Source organism: Gymnoscopelus braueri (genome assembly GCF_963280865.1).
Source record: "Gymnoscopelus braueri genome assembly, chromosome: 18".
In the NCBI taxonomy this organism is placed as follows: Eukaryota; Metazoa; Chordata; class Actinopteri; order Myctophiformes; family Myctophidae; genus Gymnoscopelus; species Gymnoscopelus braueri.
In genome coordinates, this window is record NC_137618.1 from 50,247,607 (window position 1) to 50,270,318 (window position 22,712).

The 22,712-nt window shown below is 46.6% G+C and overlaps 1 protein-coding gene across 1 annotated transcript in view; it reads right to left on the reverse strand.

Moving 5' to 3' along the window:
- Positions 1 to 460: 460 nt before the first annotated feature.
- The window catches only part of raph1a (Ras association (RalGDS/AF-6) and pleckstrin homology domains 1a), a 140,854-nt gene continuing 118,602 nt past the window's right edge, over positions 461 to 22,712 (reverse strand). The window contains 4 exon segments of the mRNA XM_080412968.1: positions 461 to 3,359; positions 3,361 to 3,702; positions 3,704 to 3,837; positions 10,582 to 10,703. Coding sequence (XP_080269094.1) covers positions 1,649 to 3,359; positions 3,361 to 3,702; positions 3,704 to 3,837; positions 10,582 to 10,703 — 2,309 coding nt within the window. The 3' untranslated portion in view covers positions 461 to 1,648.

Here is a 22,712-nt window from a genome sequence, read left to right on the forward strand (position 1 = left end):
TTGTGATTTGTTGAGCAATTGGTTGTTGTCCAATCAGCAATGACATGCCTACCTTACAGCTGAGCCAATAGAGCAGGTGCACTAGGGCTTCAGGTGCAGTAGCATTTTAAATGTGGAAGTCTTGTGATACCAGATTTGACCAGATATTTAAAAAAAAGTCAGCTGAACGGAGCAAATCCAGGCTCGCAGAACTTCTCTCGTTAGCGTCTCTCTCGTTAGCGGTCGTTCATTAGCGGTCGTTGGTTTGGAAGTTACGTCATTTATATTGTCGTTTATATTGTCGTTTATATTGTCGTTTATATTGTTGCTTATATTGTTGATGCGAAGTGGCACGCACGTCATGGAAAAGTAGCCTGGGACCAGACAAATCTGCGAGTGCAAACAAAAATTGCAATCTGGGATTTGGGTCTGGCACCGCTCCATAGAGAATCCATTTCCTGCTCCAGAAGACGTGGGTAACCAATCAGTGCCCAGTATTCGAATATGGGAGACTGTGATTGGTAGTTGGTTGTAGGTCTAACCAATTGCGTCGAGGACCATTGTTTTGATCCCGCCCCTTGGGAAGAAAAACTTCCTCATGGAAGCACCAGACTCATATCCACGCAGTGATATAGTCTAGCTACGCCAGGCTAATGGAAAAGCGCATGTTTTTTTCTTTTTCTTTTTCTGGCTTGCTTGTATACATATATTTATATATATACTGTATATATTTCTTCTCATGTCATTGGATAAACAGGTCTTGGGAATAACAATAATAATAATAATAACAACGATAATAATGATGATAATAACAACAATGGACGTTGAACAGGAACAATGATAATTGGATAATAAAGGGAGGGGGAGGGGTTTGCTACTCACCGTGTTAACAGATGTAAAAGCTCACAACACCAGATGTACAAGCTCACAACACCGGTATCTTTTTACTGATTATTGTATCCATTATGTTTTGGATTCATCGAATTGGGGGTCATACCTATGTTCCCCGGACCTATGTTCCCCCGCTAAGGTTATGGAATTGCATCAACATCAACAAATCGACACTAAATCAGTTAGCAATGAAAACAAACCATTTCAACCCCCACCACCAAATCCATTTGTTCTAATAACCAATTAAATTGATTAGTTCAATTAACTAGAAGCAAAAAATAAGAATACAAAGTTCTGCTGATTTAGGGTAGTTAGTTAGGCTTAAATTAGGTATGGTATTTTGTATTAATTGTTGTATTTTGTCTAAAACTGTGTATTTGAATAATTTCAGATATTTTTTACAAAAATCTTCTCTTCTGGGGTCCCTGGCAAAAAAACATTTTCAGATGGGGGGTCCGTGGCCCTAACATATATCCATTTGGCGGTACTTGGCATGAAATAGTTTGAGAACTACTGATTTAGAAGGTCTTAATGGGTTAAATAGTTCAGTTAACTGTTTCAGCGCTACATGCTACATGCTACCTGTTGTCAACTTGTACATCGGCCGTTTCAGGCATGCCACACGGTCGTACGTCGAAGTATAAAACGGGCTTTTAGTGCGAGAGGAAAGACGGACGGATGGACAGACGGAACGTTATTTCTTCTTGGCAGGAAGAGTACATTGTTCGTTCAAGTCTTTAGGCTCCGCCCCCCGGGGGCGGGTGGGTCTCACTCTCAACTACCAATCCCCGGTCAGTTTGGTGTTCTGGTCCCGTTTGGGCGGGGCCGGGGGCGGACCCCGGCGCAGCGTGGCGTAGCCTGAGATTTGGGCGTGTCTAGAGGAGGAGGAGTGGGCGGAGTGTTGGGAGTGGGAGCGTGGGTGGTGGCGGGAAAGAGTGTGGGCGTGGTGATGGGCGCGGCCTCCGGGGGCCACGCCCCTGCGGTGCTGCGTCAGCTCGTCGGGGGAGTGGCCGGGCGGCGGCGGGAGCAGCGCCATGTCGTCCATGGTGGCCGTGACAGGCTCCGCCTTGGAGAAGAGGTGGCGGGACGTGGGGGCGGAGCCCTGGCGGCGGGGGACGGACTTCTTCTTCAGCGTACGGTTCAGGTCCTCCAGGAAGTGAGGCTGCAGCGCCAGCGAGCCGGAGGACACGCCCCCCAGCGAGGAGGAAGGGGGCGGAGTCTGGGAGAGCGGTGGAGGGGAGAGGGGGAGGGCCACGATGGTGTCCAACGGAGGCAGGGCATCGGTGCTCCACAGGTGGGCGCTGTTGGCCACGCCCCCCGGTTTCAACGAGCCACCACTCCCCTGCTTCCACAGGGAGGCGGAGACTGTGGGAGGGGGCGGGGCCATGACCTGGGGCTGGGGGTTGACCACGGCGACGCGGGGCGGGGGGTGGGGCCACTGGGGCGGGGCCAACAGCTCAAAGTCGCTGGGCGGGGGCGGGAAGTAGTCGGGGGAGGAAGAGTCGGGAGGCGGGGCCTGGGCAGGGGGTGGCGGCGGGGGCGGGGCCTGTGTCTGCAGGCCCTGCAGCGCCGGCGGCAGATTGGCAAGATTCAACTTGCCCGGTTTGGGAGGGGGAGGAGCGGCGGCGGAGTCTCTGGAGGGAGAGCCCGGGGGGGAGGGGCCAGAGGATCCAAACCTACCTATGAGACTCTCCACCTTGTTGGAGGCGGGGCGCACAGGCTCCGCCTCCTGGGCGGAGGAGGCTCTCTGCGGGGCGGGAGGAGGCCCCACCCTTTTGGAGGAGGAGCCTGTGGAGGAGACGGAGCCTGTGGAGGAGGCGGAGGGGGACTTTGTCATGGAGGAGGAAGGGGGAGGAGGAAACTCGCTCTCAGGGGGGGGAGGCGGGAACTCCACCGTGGCTCCGCCCCCGGCCCCGCCCACCGGCTGCCATTTGGGCTTGGCCTTCACCACCGGGGGAGAGGAGGAGGAGCCTTCTAAGAAAGAGGCGGAGTTACCGGGGAACTGATTGACGATCTGCTTGACCAACGAGGAGGTGGCAGCGGAAAGGAGGGAAGAGGTGGAGCCTGGCGGGGAGAGGGGGAGGAGTCTGGACGACGATAGGCTGTGCTGTTTAGGCAGGGTGGGCGGGGCCCCGCAGGGGGAGTGGCCTGCAGAGAAGCTCTGCTGCTTCCTCATGGAGGCGGGGCCAGCGTGGGGGGCGTGGCCACCGTGGTGAGCGTAGCCGGTGGGAGGAGACATCGGCGAGAGGGGGGAGGGACCAGAGGGCTTGGGCGCCGTCTGAGGCGGGAAGACTCCGCCTACTCCTCCAATCAGGAAAGTTTTAGGAGGAGCGGGGGGAGGGGCCACGGAGGAGGGGGAGAGGGGAGGGGGAGGGGGCGGGGCCTCGTACGCCATGTGGGGGAACTTCTGAGACAGGAAGTGATGTAAGCCGGCGTTGGACAGGGGGGCGGAGTCAGGCGGGGGCGGCAGACCATTGGCCTCCGGAGGAGGAGGGGTCAGGAGCGGAAGCTCCTCCTCTTCCTCCTCCATGGGAGGGGGGGGGCGGGGGGAGGAGGAGGGGCCCCGCCGAGGTGACGGGGCCTCCCAGCGCCAGGGAGGCGGCGGCCGAGCCGGGGGCGGGGCCTGTGGGCGGCGGGGGCGGGGGAGGGGAAGGGGGGGAGGAGCTATAGGCGGGGAGGGTGTTGTAGGGGGCGGAGCCTTTGTACTGGGAGGGCGGGGCCTGGCTCTGGAGGCGGGCCAACGTGCTGTACTTGACGTACATGGTCGTGGGAGGAGCCGACCGGGGGCCGCCCCCCCCAGGGCTGCCTGTGAGTGGCAGAGGAGGAGGAGGGGGGGGGGGACGGAGAGGAGGGGGAGGAGTCATCCGAGGGGGAGGGGCTGCCGGCGTAGCTGCTCCTGGAGGAAGGAGTCTGACTGGTTACCGTCTGGAGGGGGAGGGGCCTACTGATGGACTCTATCCTCATCATCTGAAGAGAGAAAGAGAGAGAGAGAGAGAGAGAGAGAGAGAGAGAGAGAGAGAAAGGAATAGAAGTTATTCATTCACAATCTTCATATTTAATCTGGTGATAAACAAACATTGATTTAAGAAATAAAGTCATAAAGTATATGTATAGATGATATGTTTGTTGTGACACACACACACACACACACACACACACACACACACACACACACACACACACACACACACATTACAGTCATTTATCAGACGCTTTTATCCATTAAGCGTGGAGTGCATTCAACTTAGTGCATTCAACTTAGGTAGGCAAGAAAACTACGTTTCACCACCAGAACGTAAGGTCTATCCTAAGTTAGGGAGTAAAGTCCCTCCCGGTGAGCTGCGGGGTTCCTCAAGGCAGTATTCTAGGGCCGTTACTGTTCCTACTATACATTAACGACATGAATGCTGCCTGTAACTGCTAACTGTTCTTGTTCGCTGATGACTCGGCACTCCTGATCTCGGGTGAGGACAAGATGCAAGTTGAGGAAGTTCTCAGCTCCGAACTTTCCAAAATCCGTACCTGGCTTGGCGATAACAAACTATCACTACACCTTGGGAAAACTGAATCCATTCTCTTTGGGACCAAACATTCCCTCAGTAAGATGAAAGTTAATGACTTCAAGGTCAAAGTCGATGACACAATCATCTCTAGCAAAGAAGAGATTACCTATTTGGGATGTATTCTTGACAAATACCTCACAGGAGAAAGCATGGCAACAAAGGTGGTCAAAGGAGTAAACCAGAGAACCAGATTTATGGGCAGAGTTTCCTCTTTTGTCAACCCTCAGGCCCTCAGGACCCTCTCAGGGGCCCTGATTCAGCCCCTTTTTGACTATGCTTGCTCCTCTTGGTACTCCAACACCTCAGCGTCACTGAAGACTAAGCTTCAAACCTCCCAAAACAAACTGATTCGACTACTTCTCGGACTGGGGCCCATGACCCACCTCTCTCCCACTCACTTTACCAGCCTAGGCTGGCTCAGGGTGGAAGACAGGGTTAAACAACTAAAAATGGGACTGGTCTTCAAAATTTGCCCGAAATGCCCCCTATACCCGCTTATCTGTCAAAATACCTCCAAAAAGTTAGTGACACCCAAAGTCACGAAACTAGAGGGAGCGTAAACAACAATCTGGTACCACCCACCCATAAAACAAACATGGGCAAATTCTCCTTCTACAGCACGGCCACCAAGGTATGGAATAGCCTAACCCCATCTCTCAAAAAATGCAGTTCGTTGGGCTCATTCAAAACAGCCCTAAAAACTCATCTTTCTGGAGGCCATAAGAGGAGGTAGTACCAGTTTCCCTGTAGACAGATGACCCCCCTCCCCCCCTTTTTTTTGTATATACTTTTATTTTATTTTCATGATGCTTTTTTTGTACATAGTTTTTTTCTCAGTTTTTTATGTTGATTTGAACTGTTTGGTTGCTACTATATATGTCTATGAAATTAATTCAAGGACCCCAATGGAAACAAGTCCGCAAGGACTTTTTTGGTCGGACCTTTATATACGGAGTATTATAAATGTAACTGTGTTGTTTTACATTCTTTTGCCTAATAAACATTTCAATCAATCAATCAATCAACTTAACTAGTAGTGTGTAGACTGTTCTTAAAATAATGTAAAGTCGCATAAAATGACGTCATAGCTCCCGGATCCAATCAACAGTGTCACGTCCCACAGTATCACGTCCCACAGGATTTCAAGTTGGCAAGAGTAATCCCTCTGCATAAAAAAGAAGCAAATTAGAACCTGGCAACTATAGGCCTGTTTCCATCCTTTGTTCCATCTCAAAGGTTGTAGAGCGATTAATTCAAGAACAAATCAACAGCTACCTCAGCGAGCATAAACTGTTGTTTGAATTCCAATCGGGCTTCAGAACCTCCCATTCCACTGACACATGCCTACTATATTTGACCGACTACATCAAACGTGAGGTAGACGCGGGCAAATACTGCGGCATGGTCATGTTGGACCTCCAAAAAGCGTTCGACACTGTAAACCATTCAATTTTACTTGATAAGCTGAGGGCGATTGGTTTTGACTGCACATCACTAAACTGGATGAGATCTTACCTGGAGGGAAGAGAACAAGTGGTTAACATCAACGGAACCATGACCTCATCCCTCCCGGTGAGCTGTGGGGTTCCTCGGGGCAGCATTCTAGGGCCGTTACTGTTTCTTCTATACATTAACGACATGAATGCTGCCTGTAACTGCAAATTGTTCCGAACTCTCAAAAATCCGTACTTGGCTTACCGATAACAAACTGTCACTACAACTTGGGAAAACTGAATCCATTCTCTTTGGGACCAAACATTCCCTCAGACAGATGGATGTAAATGATTTCAAGGTCAAAGTCGATGACACAATTATCTCTAGCAAAGAAGAGTATTCTTGACAAATACCTGACAGGTGAAAGCATGGCTACAAAGGTGGTCAAAAGAGTAAACCAGAGAACCAAATTTATGGGCAGAGTTTCCTCTTTTGTCAACCCTCAGGCCCTCAGGACCCTCTCTGGGGCCCTGATTCAACCACTTTTTGACTATGCTTGCACCTCCTGGTACTCCAACACCTCAGTGTCACTGAAGACTAAGCTTCAAACCTCCCAAAACAAACTCGGCTACTCCTCGGATTGGGGCCCATGACCCACCTTTCTCCCACCCATTTTGCCAGCCTAGGCTGGCTCAGGGTGGAAGACAGGGTTAAACAACAAAAAATGGGACTGGCCTTCAAAATTGTAAATGCAAATTTGCCCGATATGCCCCCTATTCCCGCATATCTGAGTAAATACCTCCAAAAGGTTAGCGACACCCACAGTCACAATACCAGAGGGAGCGTTAACAACAATTTGGTACCACCCACCCATAAAACAAACATGGGCAAATTCTCCTTCTACAGCACTGCCACCCAGGATTGGAATAGTCTTTCTCCATCCCTCAAAAAATGCAGTTTGCTGGGCTCATTTAAAAGAGCCTTAAAAAAATCACATTTCAGGAGGCCAAAAGAGGAGGTAGTACCATTTTCCCGTTAGACAGCAGACCCCCCCCCCCCTGTTCTTGTACATATCTTTTTCTGTTTTTTTTGTTTTGTTGTACATAGTTATTTTTTTTGCTGTTTTTTTGGTAATGATATTCGAACTGTGGTGCCACTATATATGTCTATGAATTGAATACCAATGCCCTCATTGGAAACAAGTCCGTAAGGACTTTTATGAACGGACCTGTTAGACAAAGTATTTTAAATGTAACTGTGCTGTTTTACATTTTGTTTTGCCTAATAAAATATTCAATCAAAAATCAATCAACACAAGCGGTTTCTACACTAAGGAAGTAAAACTTGTATCGTAAAATACAGTGGTGGAAAGTAACTAAGTACATTTACTTAATACTGTACTTAAGTACAATTTTGAGGTACTTTTACTAAAGTATGTCATTTTCAATACTTTATACTTCTACTCCACTACATCTAAGAGCCAAATATTATACTTTTACTCCACTACAATTATTTGAAAACTTTAGTTACTAGTTACTTAGATATCGATTATTATATAAAAAAAACATATATTAACCACTTTAGCCCTATTTAAACTTTGGCTATATGAAAATAGCAGATCTACAAGCTCACAACGCGTTGGGATGTGACGTGCTGTGAGCTTGTAGATCTGCTATTTTCAAAACAACAATTTTTAGACGCAGGACATTCTGCATAATGAGTACTTTCTACTTTTGGTACTTTAAGTATATTTTGATGCCAATACTTTAGTACTTTTACTCAAGTACATTTTGAATTCCGAACTTTTACTTGAAGAAGTAAAAGAAGTAAAAGAACAGAGTATTTTTATATGGCAATATTGATACTTTTACTTAAGTAAAATAGCTAAAGGCTAGTCTAGAGACTAGTAGAGCCTACTTTGCTACTCCACACTAAATAATTTCATATTGGTCTGAATTATTAATAATTTTGTGGACACATATATATATACTTTATTAATTGATTTGCTATATAAATGATCAAATATGCCATATTGGTCAGAATTATTTATTTTTAATATATATATATTTTTAATATATAGACTATGACTTGATTTGCTATATAGGCTAAATGATAAAAGATGCCCATCCCTGTGCAAGCAGGACCATCTCCGCTTCAATACTCCTATACTCCTCTCAACTGCAGATCTAGTGCTGCAGAGGGTATATTTCTCCTCTGCCCTGCTGGATGGGTTCAAGTAAGGTGTCATGAGCCACTTTCTCAGTGCATGGGTAGCCAGAGTCCCCCAGTAGCATCCCTGAAAACTGTCCAGCCTCAAATTCATCCCATATGATATGCTGGATGGTTTTAGGATAAAGCTGTGGTGCTTTGACCCGAGCCACTTCAACACACAGTTTGTGAACATGAGATCAGCGTCACAAAGCACTTGATTCATTGATTGAATGGAAACCTTTTCGGTTCACATATGCGTTCTCATCCACTGATGGAGCTGTTATTTTGATGTGGGTCCCATCTATACATCCAAGCGAGTCTGGAAAGCCTGCCACAGCATGGAACTTGTGTCATGGTGATTTTTTTTTTTTTGTTATCCACTGGCATACACATAATCATCGATGCGCGTGCACAGGGCGAGCGCAACCCTACGCACTACCCTGCACACGGTAGACTTGTGTATTTGGATGGCTATCACCAATAACATTCTGCATGGACCCCGTTGCGAAGTAACGCAGGGCAACGCACATTAGAGCCTCGGTGGAAGAAGCGCACCATTCAAGTTGCTGTTGTGCTGTAGGTCTGCCGCTAGATGTCTGGCATAGATGTCTGGCATAGATGTCAAAATCATCATAAATGTCCAGTGGGTGTATTCTGTCTCACACAATGCGTTGGCGAGGATGGGGTCGTTCGTTGTATTCAAGTAATTTGTCGATAAAATCAATACGGTCTGCCATGTTAATAGTTACTCCTAGGACTTAGTGCTATCAAAAGGTGGTGTAAATATTTAGTTTTATATTACTTAGAGATACGTTATAACTAATTTGTGTGGTGCAACAGCTTAAATTTTAGTAATGCGTAAGTCTTGACTTAAAAGCCATTTAAGCTATAACTAGGCTACTAGGTGCAATATATCAGCTACCTACTTTCTTAAACAGATGAGACAAATAGGAAAATCAAGTGAGCAAGAGCTAAAACAAATAAGTATCGAATAAACAAGATCCAATAAAACGAAAAAGAGCTCGTACAAATAATTGACAACAAGTAGGCAAGGCTAAGAGGAAGGGTCAGGGTAGTGTTTCCTGAAGAGGTAGGCTTTCAGCCTGCGGTGAAAGATGGGCAGTGACTCTGCTGTCCTGACATCAGTGGGGAGTTCATTCCACCACTGTGGGGCCAGAACAGAAAAAAACTGTGACCGTGTAGATCGGCCAGAAGGACCGCTAAGCGACGAGGCAACCAGTCGCCCCAAGGCGGCAGACCGAGGTGGTCGGGCAGGGGTGTAAGCCTCGACCATAGCCCGGAGGTAAGAAGGAGCTGTTCCTTTCACTGCCCTATAGGCTAGCACCAGCGTCTTAAACTGGATGCGAGCCGCTACGGGGAGCCAGTGTAGAGAACGGAGAAGGATAGTTGTGTGGGAGAACTTGGGGCGGTTGAACACCAGACGAGCCGCAGCTTTCTGAACAAGCTCCAGAGGTCTGATGGCAGACGCCGGGGCACCAGCAAGGAGGCAGTTGCAGTAGTCCAGGCGGGAGATGACGAGAGCCTGGATGAGCACCTGCGCTGCCTTCTCAGTGAGGAAGGGGCGAATCCTCCTGATGTTGTAGAGGAGGAATCTGCAGGACCGTGTCACCGATGCGATGTCTGCCGAGAACGACAGTTCATCAGCTGGGTGTCATCGGCATAGCAGTGGCAAGAAAAGTCACAGGAGTGGATAACAGCACCAAGAGATGTAGGGTAGAGAGAGAAGAGGACCCAGAACCGAGCCTTGGGGAACCCCAGTAGTGAGCCTGTGTGGTTCTGACTCAGACCCTCTCAGCATCACCTGGTAGGAGCGACCCTTCAGGTAGGATGCAACAGGGAGAGTGCAGAGCCTGAGACACCCATGGATCCAGGAGTATTAGGACGGAGGAGAGAGAGTTCGCTCTAGCGGCATGGAGCGACTCTGTCACTGTCAGGAGGGCGTGCGCACACACACACGCACACACACACACACACACACACACACACACACACACACACACACACACACACACACACACACACACCCCAACCCGATCTCCAGAGGAAACGTTCTCTTTGAACGTTTTTGAGGTTTTTGAAATTCCGTGAATAGACACGGAAAAACCCGAAATTCCGTGAATAGCCGCCTCGCATCTCCCCCATTGTGACTAAACCATGACGGAGGCGCGCAGTCTACTCAGCGCCGTTTGAGTTATGTACCGATAGGCACAGAATCGTACATTTTGTTGTGGGGACTGCTTGCGACTGGTTACGCCCACCGTGGGACTCGCCGTACATATGCACGCAATTTCGGGGTTTCTAGGCGACTATCCACGGAATGAAGTGCACTGTTCCGTGCAATGTTACGGAGATCTCTGGAGATCAGGCTGCACACACACACACACACACACACACACACACACACACACACGCACACACACACACACACACACACACACACACACACACACACACACACACACACACACACACACACACACACCTCTCCTCTCCTCCAGGCCTCAGAGAAGATGGAGCTGACGACACTCTGGGAGCGGGCGTGGCCTGATGACATCATCTCTGACACACCACTGTCTGATTGGCTGGAGTGATTTGACTGGGACTCTATTGGGCGGATTCAAAAACACAAACAGAAGAGAAAATACATTAAAATCAACTAATGGGCTCATGGTGTACATTATTATTATTACGGGGCCAGAGCTCAGCTCTGGACCTGTTTTATTATTGTAGGTATTCTTCTGTTTCTGCCACTTTTCGCAGTTCTGGGTGAACCGTGCTGTCGCTTTTTACGAAACTCGGCCATATGGTAGATGGTCATGAAAAACTATCAAGAAATAAATCTCACAATCTTTCGTCAAAAGGTGGCGCTATAGCACTCAATTGAAAATGCCAACTTTGAACAGGTACAACTCATGCCCTGTTTGACCTACAGCCATAAAACTTCAATACACACATGCGTCTACTCATGATGAACAACTTTAACCCTCTGACTTTTGACCTCTGACCTTTAGATCTCCCACCATTTTGAACTATTTGAAAAGCAGCTAAAATATATCTCCTCCTGGGATTTTTGAGCAATCTGCACGAAACGTTTTACACATGAACTTTGGACCTATGCCGACAAACAAGCAGCAAAGATTTTCCATAAGTGAAAAAATGAAGCTTTAATGAGCCAATGAATATTGCAGTTTTATGACAATTATTCATCTGCCCCTAACACATACATGCAGACTCACATTTCTTTGAAACTTTGCGTTAATGTTGAGGGTCATTCCAAATATTACTGAAACCAATCTTACTCTAATTGGTCAAAGGGGGGGCGCTATAGCGATTTTTTGAAAGTGCAAACTTTAAACAGGCAAAAGTCATGCCTCGTTTGGCCGACAGCCATTAAACCTGCTTACACATGTGCCTTGACTCATGAGGAACACATGTATCACGTTGACCAGTAAGCTCCGCCCTTAGATTGTCCGCAATTTTGAGCAGTTTGAAAAACACTTAAACCCAGGATTTTTCAGCTATTTGCGTGAAACTGTATCATCAGTGTGATCTCCTTTTTCACAGGTTCTTGTCTGTTGCTCCAATGGCTTCTCCCTTAAACGTTTGCCTCACGACCGCAAGGTTGCTGGTTCAAGCCTCACTTGATGCAGACTCATTTAAGTTGAATTGCAAAAAACATGACTGTATCAATGAATACATGTGCAAACGGTAAAGATAACATGAAATGCTTATTTTAGAGTATGTTTTTTCAATGTATGACGTACTTCATTGTGAAAATAGCCGATCTACAATCTCACAACTTTTCAGATAGCAACGTTTTGTGAGCTTGTAGATCGTCTGCTTTCACTGGTTTCGGTTTCGAGGAGACAATTTCTCTATTGGTAAATGGTTTGTGAACGAGTGATCTTAGTGTTAGTGTTAGTGTTAGTGTTAGTGTTAGTGTGAATTCTTTTTTCACTGGTTCTGGTCTGTTGGTCCAATGGTGTCTCGCTTCAGCATCAGCCTCTGGATCCAAGGTCGCCAGTTCAAGCCTCAACTCTTGCTGGCTACTTCTCAATTGTATCGCACAAAACATGACTGTATCAATTAATGCATGCGCAACTGTTAAAGGTAACATGAAATGCTTCTTGGAGAGAGTATTTTTTGCAATATATGACAAAATTGTGAAAATAGACGATCTACAATCTCACAACTTTTCAGATAGCAACGTGTTTCTGAGCTTGTGGATCGGCTGCTGTGTTATATCTTTTTTCACAGGCCTTGTCTGTTGGTCCAATGCCTTCTCCCTTAAGTGAGTGCCTCATGACTGCAAGGTTGCCAGTTCAAGCCTCACTTGATACGGACTCATTTAAGTTGAATTGCAAAAAACATGAATGTATCAATGAATACATGTGCAAAGGGTAAAGATAACATGAAATGCTTATTTGAGAGGGTATGTTTTTGCAATGTATGACATACTTCATTCTGAAAATAGCCGATCTACAATCTCAAAACTTTTCAGATAGCAACGTGTTTCTGAGCTTGTAGATCGGCTGCTTTCACTGGTTCACTTTTATCTTCAACAGACAACCTCAGCCTGGACAAAGCTATAGCACTATAGGTAGTGTTGCAGCCTGTCAATCCGAAGGTTGAGGGTTTGATTCCTGTTAATGGTAATAGGTTGAGACGTCCAATCAATCCATTCTGCTTCCATCTCTCTCTCTCTTCAATCTATTCCGTTTCCATGTCTCTCACTCCGCCCTTAGAATGTCCGCAATTTTAAGCAGTTTGAAAAACACTTAAACCCAGGATTTTCCAGCTATTTGCGTGAAATGGTATCATCTGTCTGATCTCTTTTTTCACAGATTTTATCTGTTGGTCCAATGGCTTCTCCCTTAAGTGAGTGCCACACGACCGCAAGGTTGCCGGTTCAAGCCTCACTTGATGCAGACTCATTTAAGTTGAATTGCAAAAAACATGACTGTATCAATGAATACATGTGCAAACGGTAAATGCTTATTTGAGAGTATGTTTTTTTCAATGTATGACGTACTTCATTGTGAAAATAGCCGATCTACAATCTCACAACTTTTCAGATAGCAACGTGTTTCTGAGCTTGTAGATCAGCTACTTTCACCAGTTTCAGCCAGGGGCTTGGTTCATGACAGAAGGCAAAAATGTATGATCTTCAACAGACAACTTCAGCCTGGACGAAGCTGTAGCACTACAGGTCGTGTCTCAGCCTGTGAGTCCGAAGGTCGAGCGTTCAATTCCTGTCAATAGCAATAGGTTGAGGTGTCCATGTGTGAGGTTCTTAACCTGGGATTGCCCCCCTGCGTCCTATGTATGTCCACCTCAGCTGGGTCGAGCTTAAAAGTAATTTCACCTGTTGGAATCATTTGCTTTGTCTCAATTTCAATCTATTCCGTTTCCATGTCTTATTGTGCTATTATTGCACTTTGCTTTTTGTCTGTCTGTCTCTCTGTCTCTGTGTCTCTCACTCTGTGTCTCTGTGTCTCTCTGTCTCTGTCTCTGTCTCTGTGTCTCTCTGTCTCTCTGTCTCTGTGTCTCTCTGTCTCTGTGTCTCTCTGTCTCTGTGTCTCTGTGTCTCTCTGTCTCTGTGTCTCTATCTGTCTGTCTGTCTCTCACTCTGTCTGTCTGTCTGTCTGTCTGTCTCTCTGTGTCTCTGTCTGTCTGTCTCTCTGTCTCTCTGTCTGTCTCTCTGTCGCTCTGTCTCTCTGTCTCTGTCTGTCTCTCACTCTGTGTCTCTGTCTGTCTCTCACTCTGTGTCTCTGTCTGTCTCTCACTCTGTGTCTCTGTCTGTCTCTCACTCTGTGTCTCTGTCTGTCTCTCACTCTGTGTCTCTGTCTGTCTCTCACTCTGTGTCTCTGTCTGTCTCTCACTCTGTGTCTCTGTCTGTCTCTCACTCTGTGTCTCTGTCTGTCTGTCTGTCTCTCACTCTGTGTCTCTGTCTGTCTGTCTGTCTCTCACTCTGTCTCTGTGTCTATCTGTCTCTGTGTCTCTCTGTCTCTCTGTCTCTGTGTCTCTGTGTCTCTCTGTGTCTCTCTGTGTCTCTGTCTCTGTGTCTCTCTGTCTCTGTGTCTCTGTGTCTCTGTGTCTCTCTGTCTCTCTGTCTCTCTGTCTCTGTGTCTCTGTCTGTCTGTCTGTCTCTCACTCTGTGTCTCTGTCTGTCTGTCTGTCTGTCTGTCTGTCTGTCTGTCTGTCTGTCTGTCTGTCTCTCACTCTGTGTCTCACTCTGTCTGTCTGTCTGTCTGTCTGTGTCTCACTCTGTCTGTCTGTCTGTCTGTCTGTCTGTCTGTCTGTCTGTCTGTCTGTCTGTCTGTCTGTCTGTCTGTCTGTCTGTCTGTCTGTCTGTCTCTCACTCTGTGTCTCTGTCTGTCTGTCTCTCTGTCTCTGTCTCTGTGTCTCTGTCTGTCTCTCACTCTGTGTCTCTGTCTGTCTGTCTGTCTCTCACTCTGTGTCTCTGTCTGTCTGTCTGTCTGTCTGTCTGTCTGTCTGTCTGTCTGTCTGTCTGTCTGTCTGTCTGTCTGTCTGTCTGTCTGTCTGTCTGTCTGTCTGTCTGTCTGTCTGTCTGTCTCTCACTCTGTCTCTGTGTCTCTCTGTCTCTGTGTCTCTCTGTCTCTCTGTCTCTCTGTCTCTCTGTCTCTCTGTCTCTGTGTCTCTGTGTCTCTGTGTCTCTGTGTCTCTCTGTCTCTCTGTCTCTCTGTCTCTGTGTCTCCGTGTCTCTGTCTGTCTCTCACTCTGTGTCTCTGTCTGTCTGTCTGTCTGTCTGTCTGTCTGTCTGTCTGTCTGTCTGTCTGTCTGTCTGTCTGTCTGTCTCTCACTCTGTGTCTCTGTCTGTCTGTCTGTCTGTCTGTCTGTCTGTCTGTCTGTCTGTCTGTCTGTCTGTCTGTCTGTCTGTCTGTCTGTCTGTCTCTCACTCTGTCTGTCTGCCTGTCTGTCTGTCTCTCACTCTGTATGTCTGTCTGTCTCTCACTCTGTGTCTCTGTCTGTCTGTCTCTCTGTCTCTGTGTCTCTGTCTGTCTCTCACTCTGTGTCTCTGTCTGTCTGTCTGTCTCTCACTCTGTGTCTCTGTCTGTCTGTCTGTCTGTCTGTCTGTCTGTCTGTCTCTCACTCTGTCTCTGTGTCTCTGTGTCTCTGTGTCTCTCTGTCTCTGTGTCTCTCTGTCTCTGTGTCTCTGTGTCTCTGTCTCTCTGTCTCTGTGTCTCTGTGTCTCTGTGTCTCTCTGTCTCTCTGTCTCTGTGTCTCTCTGTGTCTCTGTCTGTCTGTCTGTCTCTCACTCTGTGTCTCACTCTGTCTCTCACTCTGTGTCTCTGTGTCTCTGTCTGTCTCTCACTCTGTGTCTCTGCGTCTCTGTCTGTCTCTCACTCTGTGTCTCTGTCTGTCTCTCACTCTGTGTCTCTGTGTCTCTGTCTGTCTCTCACTCTGTGTCTCTGTCTGTCTCTCACTCTGTGTCTCTGTCTGTCTCTCACTCTGTGTCTCTGTCTGTCTCTCACTCTGTGTCTCTGTCTGTCTCTCACTCTGTGTCTCTGTGTCTCTGTCTGTCTCTCACTCTGTGTCTCTGTCTCTGTGTCTGTCTCTCACTCTGTGTCTCACTCTGTCTGTCTGTCTGTCTGTCTGTCTGTGTCTCACTCTGTCTGTCTGTCTGTCTGTCTGTCTGTCTGTCTGTCTGTCTGTCTGTCTGTCTGTCTGTCTGTCTGTCTGTCTGTCTGTCTCTCACTCTGTCTGTCTGTCTGTCTCTCTGTGTCTCTGTCTGTCTGTCTGTCTGTCTGTCTCTCTGTCTGTCTCTGTCTCTGTGTCTCTGTCTGTCTCTCACTCTGTGTCTCTGTCTGTCTCTCACTCTGTGTCTCTGTCTGTCTCTCACTCTGTGTCTCTGTCTGTCTCTCACTCTGTGTCTCTGTCTGTCTCTCACTCTGTGTCTCTGTCTCTCTCTCACTCTGTGTCTCTGTCTGTCTCTCACTCTGTGTCTCTGTCTGTCTCTCACTCTGTGTCTCTGTCTGTCTCTGTGTCTCTCTGTCTCTGTGTCTCTCTGTCTCTCTGTCTCTCTGTCTCTGTGTCTCTCTGCCTCTGTGTCTCTCTGCCTCTCTGTCTCTCTGCCTCTCTGTCTCTGTGTCTCTCTGTCTCTCTGTCTCTCTGTCTCTGTGTCTCTGTGTCTCTGTCTGTCTGTCTGTCTGTCTCTCATTCTGTGTCTCTGTCTGTCTGTCTGTCTGTCTGTCTGTCTGTCTGTCTGTCTGTCTGTCTGTCTGTCTGTCTGTCTGTCTGTCTGTCTGTCTGTCTGTCTGTCTCTCACTCTGTGTCTCACTCTGTCTGTCTGTCTGTCTGTCTGTCTCTCTCTCACTCTGTCTGTCTGTCTGTCTGTCTGTCTGTCTGTCTGTCTGTCTGTCTGTCTGTTTGTCTGTCTCTCACTCTGTGTCTCTGTCTGTTTGTCTCTCTGTCTCTGTCTCTGTGTCTCTGTCTGTCTCTCACTCTGTGTCTCTCTCTGTCTGTCTGTCTCTCACTCTGTGTCTCTGTCTGTCTGTCTGTCTGTCTGTCTGTCTGTCCGTCTCTCACTCTGTCTCTGTGTCTCTCTGTGTCTCTCTCTCTGTCTCTCTGTCTCTCTGTCTCTGTGTCTCTGTGTCTCTGTGTCTCTCTGTCTCTCTGTCTCTCTGTCTATGTGTCTCTGTGTCTCTGTGTCTCTGTGTCTCTCTGTCTCTCTGTCTCTGTGTCTCTCTGTCTCTCTGTCTCTCTGTCTCTCTGTCTCTCTGTCTCTGTGTCTCTGTGTCTCTGTCTGTCTCTCACTCTGTGTCTCTGTCTGTCTGTCTGTCTCTCACTCTGTGTCTCACTCTGTCTGTCTGTCTCTCACTCTGTCTGTCTGTCTGTCTGTCTGTCTGTCTGTCTGTCTGTCTGTCTGTCTGTCTGTCTGTCTGTCTGTCTGTCTGTCTCTCACTCTGTCTGTCTGTCTGTCTGTCTGTCTGTCTGTCTATCTGTCTGTCTGTCTGTCTCTCACTCTGTGTCTCTGTCTGTCTGTCTCTCTGTGTCTATCTCTGTGTCTCTGTCTGTCTCTCACTCTGTGTCTCTGTCTGTCTGTCTGTCTCTCACTCTGTGTCTCTGTCTGTCTGTCTGTCTGTCTGTCCGTCTCTCACTCTGTCTCTGTGTCTCTCTGTCTCTGTGTCTCTCTCTCTCTGTCTCTCACTCTGTGTCTCTGTCTGTCTGTCTGTCTCTCACTCTGTGTCTCTGTCTGTCTGTCTGTCTGTCTGTCTGTCTGTCTGTCCGTCTCTCACTCTGTCTCTGTGTCCTCTCTGTCTCTGTGTCTCTCTCTCTCTGTCTCTGTGTCATCTCTGTCTCTGTGTCTCTGTGTCTCTGTGTCTCTGTCTGTCTGTCTCTCTGTCTCTGTGTCTCTGTGTCTCTGTGTCTCTCTGTCTCTCTGTCTCTCACTCTGTGTCTCTGTGTCCTCTGTCTGTCTCTCACTCTGTGTCTCTGTCTGTCTGTCTGTCTCTCACTCTGTGTCTCACTCTGTCTCTCACTCTGTGTCTCTGTCTGTCTCTCACTCTGTGTCTCTTTGTCTCTGTCTGTCTCTCACTTTGTGTCTCTGTCTGTCTCTCACTCTGTGTCTCTGTCTGTCTCTCACTCTGTGTCTCTGTCTGTCTCTCACTCTGTGTCTCTGTCTGTCTCTCACTCTGTGTCTCTGTCTGTCTCTCACTCTGTGTCTCTGTTTGTCTCTCACTCTGTCTCTGTCTGTCTCTCACTCTGTGTCTCTGTGTCTCTGTCTGTCTCCCACTCTGTGTCTCTGTCTGTCTCTCACTCTGTGGTCTCTGTGTCTCTGTCTGTCTCTCACTCTGTGTCTCTGTCTCTGTGTCTGTCTCTCACTCTGTGTCTCTGTCTGTCTGTCTGTCTGTCTCTCACTCTGTGTCTCTGTCTGTCTGTCTGTCTCTCACTCTGTGTCTCTGTCTTGTCTGTCTATCTCTCACTCTGTGTCTCTGTCCTGTCTGTCTGTCTCTCACTCTGTGTCTCTGTCTGTCTGTCTGTCCTGTCTGTCTCTCACTCTGTGTCTCTGTCTGTCTGTCTGTCTGTCTGTCTGTCTGTCTGTCTGTCTGTCTGTCTGTCTGTCTGTCTGTCTGTCTGTCTGTCTGTCTGTCTGTCTGTCTGTCTGTCTGTCTGTCTGTCTCTCACTCTGTGTCTCTGTCTGTCTGTCTGTCTGTCTGTCTGTCTGTCTGTCTGTCTGTCTGTCTGTCTGTCTGTCTGCCTGCCTGCCTGCCTGCCTGCCTGCCTGCCTGCCTGCCTGCCTGCCTGCTGCCTTTTTTTCTCTCAAGTTGAGTGTTCTATTCTTCTATGGCTTATTCTGCAAATTACTTATAGTTTCTTCTTTCTTTTTTCTCTCTGCAAAACCTGGCCCCGTGTTATCGTTGCTTGCAGCTATATTTATTATTATTATTATTATTATTATTATTATTACGGGGCCAGAGCTCAGCTCTGGACCTGTTTTAATATTGTAGGTATTCTTCTGTTTCTGCCACTTTTCGCAGTTCTGGCTGAACCGTGCTGTCGCTTTTTACGAAACTCGGCCATATGGTAGATGGTCATGAAAAACTATCAAGAAATAAATCTCACAATCTTTCGACAAAAGGTGGCGCTATAGCACTCAATTGAAAATGCCAACTTTGAACAGTACAACTCATGCCCTGTTTGAGCTACAGCCATGAAACTTGGATACACATGTGCGTCTCTTCATGCTGAACAACTTTCACCCTCTGACTTTTGACCTCTGACCTTTAGATCTCCCACCATTTTGAATTATATGAAAAAGTTAAAACCTCCTCCTCCTGGATTTTTGAGTAATCTGCACGAAACGTTTTACACATGAACTTTGGACCTATGCCGACAAAACAAGCAGCAAAGATTTTTCATAAGTGAAAAAATAAAGCTTTAATGAGCCAATGAATATTGCAGTTTTATGACAATTATTCATTAAACTTGCTTACACATGTGCCTTGACTCATGAGGAACACATGTATCACGTTGACTCAGTAAGCTCCCCCCTTAGATTGTCCGCAATTTTGAGCAGTTTGAAAAACACTTAAACCCAGGATTTTTTCAGTTATTTGCGTGAAATGGTATCATCTGTCTGACCTCCGTTTTCACTGGATCAGGTCTGTTGGTCCAATGGCTTCCCGCTTAAGTGAATGTTTCATAACATCAAGGTTGCCGGTTCAAGCCTCACTTGGTGGAGACTTCATTAAAGTGCATTGCAAACAGCAAGACTGTATTAATGAATACATATGCAATTGATAAAGATAACATTAAATGCTTATCTGAGAAGTATGTTTTTTGCAATGTATGACATACTTCATTCTGAAAATAGCCGATCTACAATCCCAAAACTTTTCAGATAGCAACGTGTTTCTGAGCTTGTAGATCGGCTTGCTTTCACTGGTTCAGTTTTATCTTCAACAGACAACCTCAGCCTGGTCAAAGCTATAGCACTATAGGTAGTGTTGCAGCCTGTCAATCCGAAGGTTGAGAGTTCGATTCCTGTTAATGCAATAGGTTGAGATGTCCAATCAATCCATTCTGCTTCCATCTCTCTCTCTCTTCAATCTATTATGTTTCCATGTCTCTCTCTCTCAATTAATGCATGTGCAACTGTTAAAGGTAACATGAAATGCTTCTTGGAGAGAGTATCTTTTTGCAATGTATGACAAACTTCATTGTGAAAATAGCCGATCTACAATCTCACAACTTTTCAGATAGCAACGTTTTGTGAGCTTGTAGATCGGCTACTTTCACTAGTTTTCGTTCCGAGGGAGACACAAAAATGCCTTTATTGGTAAATGGTTTTGTGAACCAGTGATCTAGAGTAGTTCGGGACACAGAGGCTTGGTTCATAATGGACGGAAATACTTATAAATATCAACAAACACTACCAGTAATTGTGTCAATTAATACATATGCAATTGATAAGATAACCTGAAATGCTTATTTGAGAGGGTATGAAGTATGTATGACATACTTCATTCTGAAAATAGCTGATCTACAATCTCAAAACCTTCAGATAGCAACGTTCTTTCTGAGCTTGTAGATCGGCTGCTTTCACTGGTTCACTTTTTATCTTCAACAGACAACCTCAGCCTGGACAAAGCTATAGCACTATAGGTAGTGTTGCAGCCTGTCAATTCGAAGGTTGATGGTTCGATTCCTGTTAATGGCAACAGGTTGAGTGTCCAATCAATCCATTCTGCTTCCATCTCTCTCTCTCTTCAATCTATTATGTTTCCGTGTCTCTCTCTCTTCAATCTATTCCGTTTCCATGTCTCTCTCTCTCTCTTCAATCTATTCCGTTTCCATGGCGCGCGCTCTCTCCTCTCTCTCTCTCTCTCTCTCTCTCTCTCTCTCTCTCTCTCTCTCTCTCTCTCTCTCTCTCTCTCTCTCTCTCTCTCTCTCTCTCTCTCTCTCTCTCACCAGGTCAGGTCTGTTGTTCCAATGGCTTCTCGCTTAAGTGTGTGCCTTAAAACCTCAAGGTTGCCAGTTCAAGCCTCACTTGATGCAGACTTCATTTAAGTTGCATTACACACAACATGATTGTTGCGAACGCGGAAGTAGGCCTCCGACCAAGTGGAGCTTACTATATCACCCGTGCTTGGGTTGTGTGTGTGTGTGTGTCTGTCCCTTATTTATGGTATTTCCGTGTGTGTTCACGCTCTCATTGGCTCGCACCCCCATGTGACTCGAAACTCCGTGCTGAAATGCCAGCAGCTGCACTGCCTGTATACAGGGTGTGTTCACGCTCTCATTGGCTCGCGCCCCCATGTGACTCGAAACTCCGTGCTGAAATGCCAGCAGCTGCACTGCCTGTATGCAGCCGGCAGAGTGCGGCAGAGTGCACTACTACAGTGTGGTTGAAATATAGCAGCCTCAGTCAATCTGCGTTCGCTTCCAGCGTTCGCAGCGTCCTTACTTGTGTCAATTAATGCAAGTGAAATTGTTAAAGATAACCTGAAATGCTTATTTGAGAGTATGTCTTTTCAATGTATGACATACTTCATTCTGAAATAGCCGATCTACAATCTCAAAACTTTTCAGATAGCAACGTATTTCTGAGCTTGTAGATCGGCTGCTTTCATTGGTTAAATTTGATCTTCAACAGACAACCTCAGTCTAGACAAAGCTATAGCACTATAGGTAGTGTTGCAGCCTGTCAATCCGAAGGTTGAGGGATCGATTCCTGTTAATGGCAATAGGTTGAGACGTCCAATCAATCCATTCTGCTTCCATCTTTCTCTCTCTTCAATCTATTATGTTTCCATGTCTCTCTCTCTTCAATCTATTCCTTTTCCATGTCTCTCTCTCCGCCCTTAGATTGTCCGCAATTTTGAGCAGTTTGAAAAACACTTAAACCCAGGATTTTTCAGTTATTTGCGTGAAATGGTATCATCTGTTTGACCTCCGTTTTCACTGGATCAGGTCTGTTGGTCCAATGGCTTCCCGCTTAAGTGAATGTTTCAGTTTCACAACAGCAAGGTTGCAGGTTCAAGCCTCACTTGGTGGAGACTTCATTTAAAGTGCATTGCAAACAACAAGACTGTATTAATGAATACATATGAATATATAATTGATAAAGATAACATGAAATGCTTATCTGAGAAGGTATGTTTTTGCAATGTATGACATACTTCATTCTGAAAATAGCCGATCTACAATCTCAAAACCGATCTACAATCTCAAAACTTTTCAGATAGCAACGTGTTTCTGAGCTTGTAGATCGACTGCTTTCACTGGTTCACTTTTATCTTCAACAGACAACCTTAGCCTGGACAAAGCTAATAGCACTATAGGTAGTGTTGCAGCCTGTCAATCCGAAGGTTGAGGGTTCGATTCCTGTTAATGGCAATAGGTTGAGATGTCCAATCAATCCATTCTGCTTCCATCTCTCTCTCTCTCTTCAATCTATTATGTTTCCATGTCTCTCTTTCTCTTCAATCTATTCTGTTTCCATGTCTTTCTCTCTCTCTCTCTTCAATCTATTCCGTTTCCATGTCTCCCTCTTCAATCTATTCGGTTTCCATGTCTCTCTCTCTCTCTTTTGAGGGGCGGCCATAGCTGAGTGGTTAGTGAGCCAGCCTAGGGAGCCAGAGGCCCTAGTTTGCCCCAGGTACGATTCCAGGCCAGGCCAGCAAATGAAATTTGTCCCTGAGCAAGACTCTTAACCCCTAATTGCTCACAGGCCCTCATTGGAAACAAGACCGCAAGGACTTTCATGAACGGACCTGTTAAAGGAATTATCCTTACTAGCCCATACCCGGTCGACCCAAGACACCAAGACAGACAGACAGAGGTTACTCCAATTATATATATATAGTATACTAGCCCATACCCGGTCGGGCGGGGACACGACCCACCCAAGACACCAAGACAGAGGTTACTCCAATTATATAGTAGGATTATATTATATAGTAGGATCTCTTCAATCTATTCTGTTTCCATGTCTCTCTCCGATCTACAATCTCACAACTTTTCAGATAGCAACGTGTTTCTGAGCTTGTAGGTCGGCTGCTTTCACTGGTTCACTTTTATCTTCAACAGACAACCTCAATCTGTACAAAGCTATAGCACTATAGGTAGTGTTGCAGCCTGTCAATC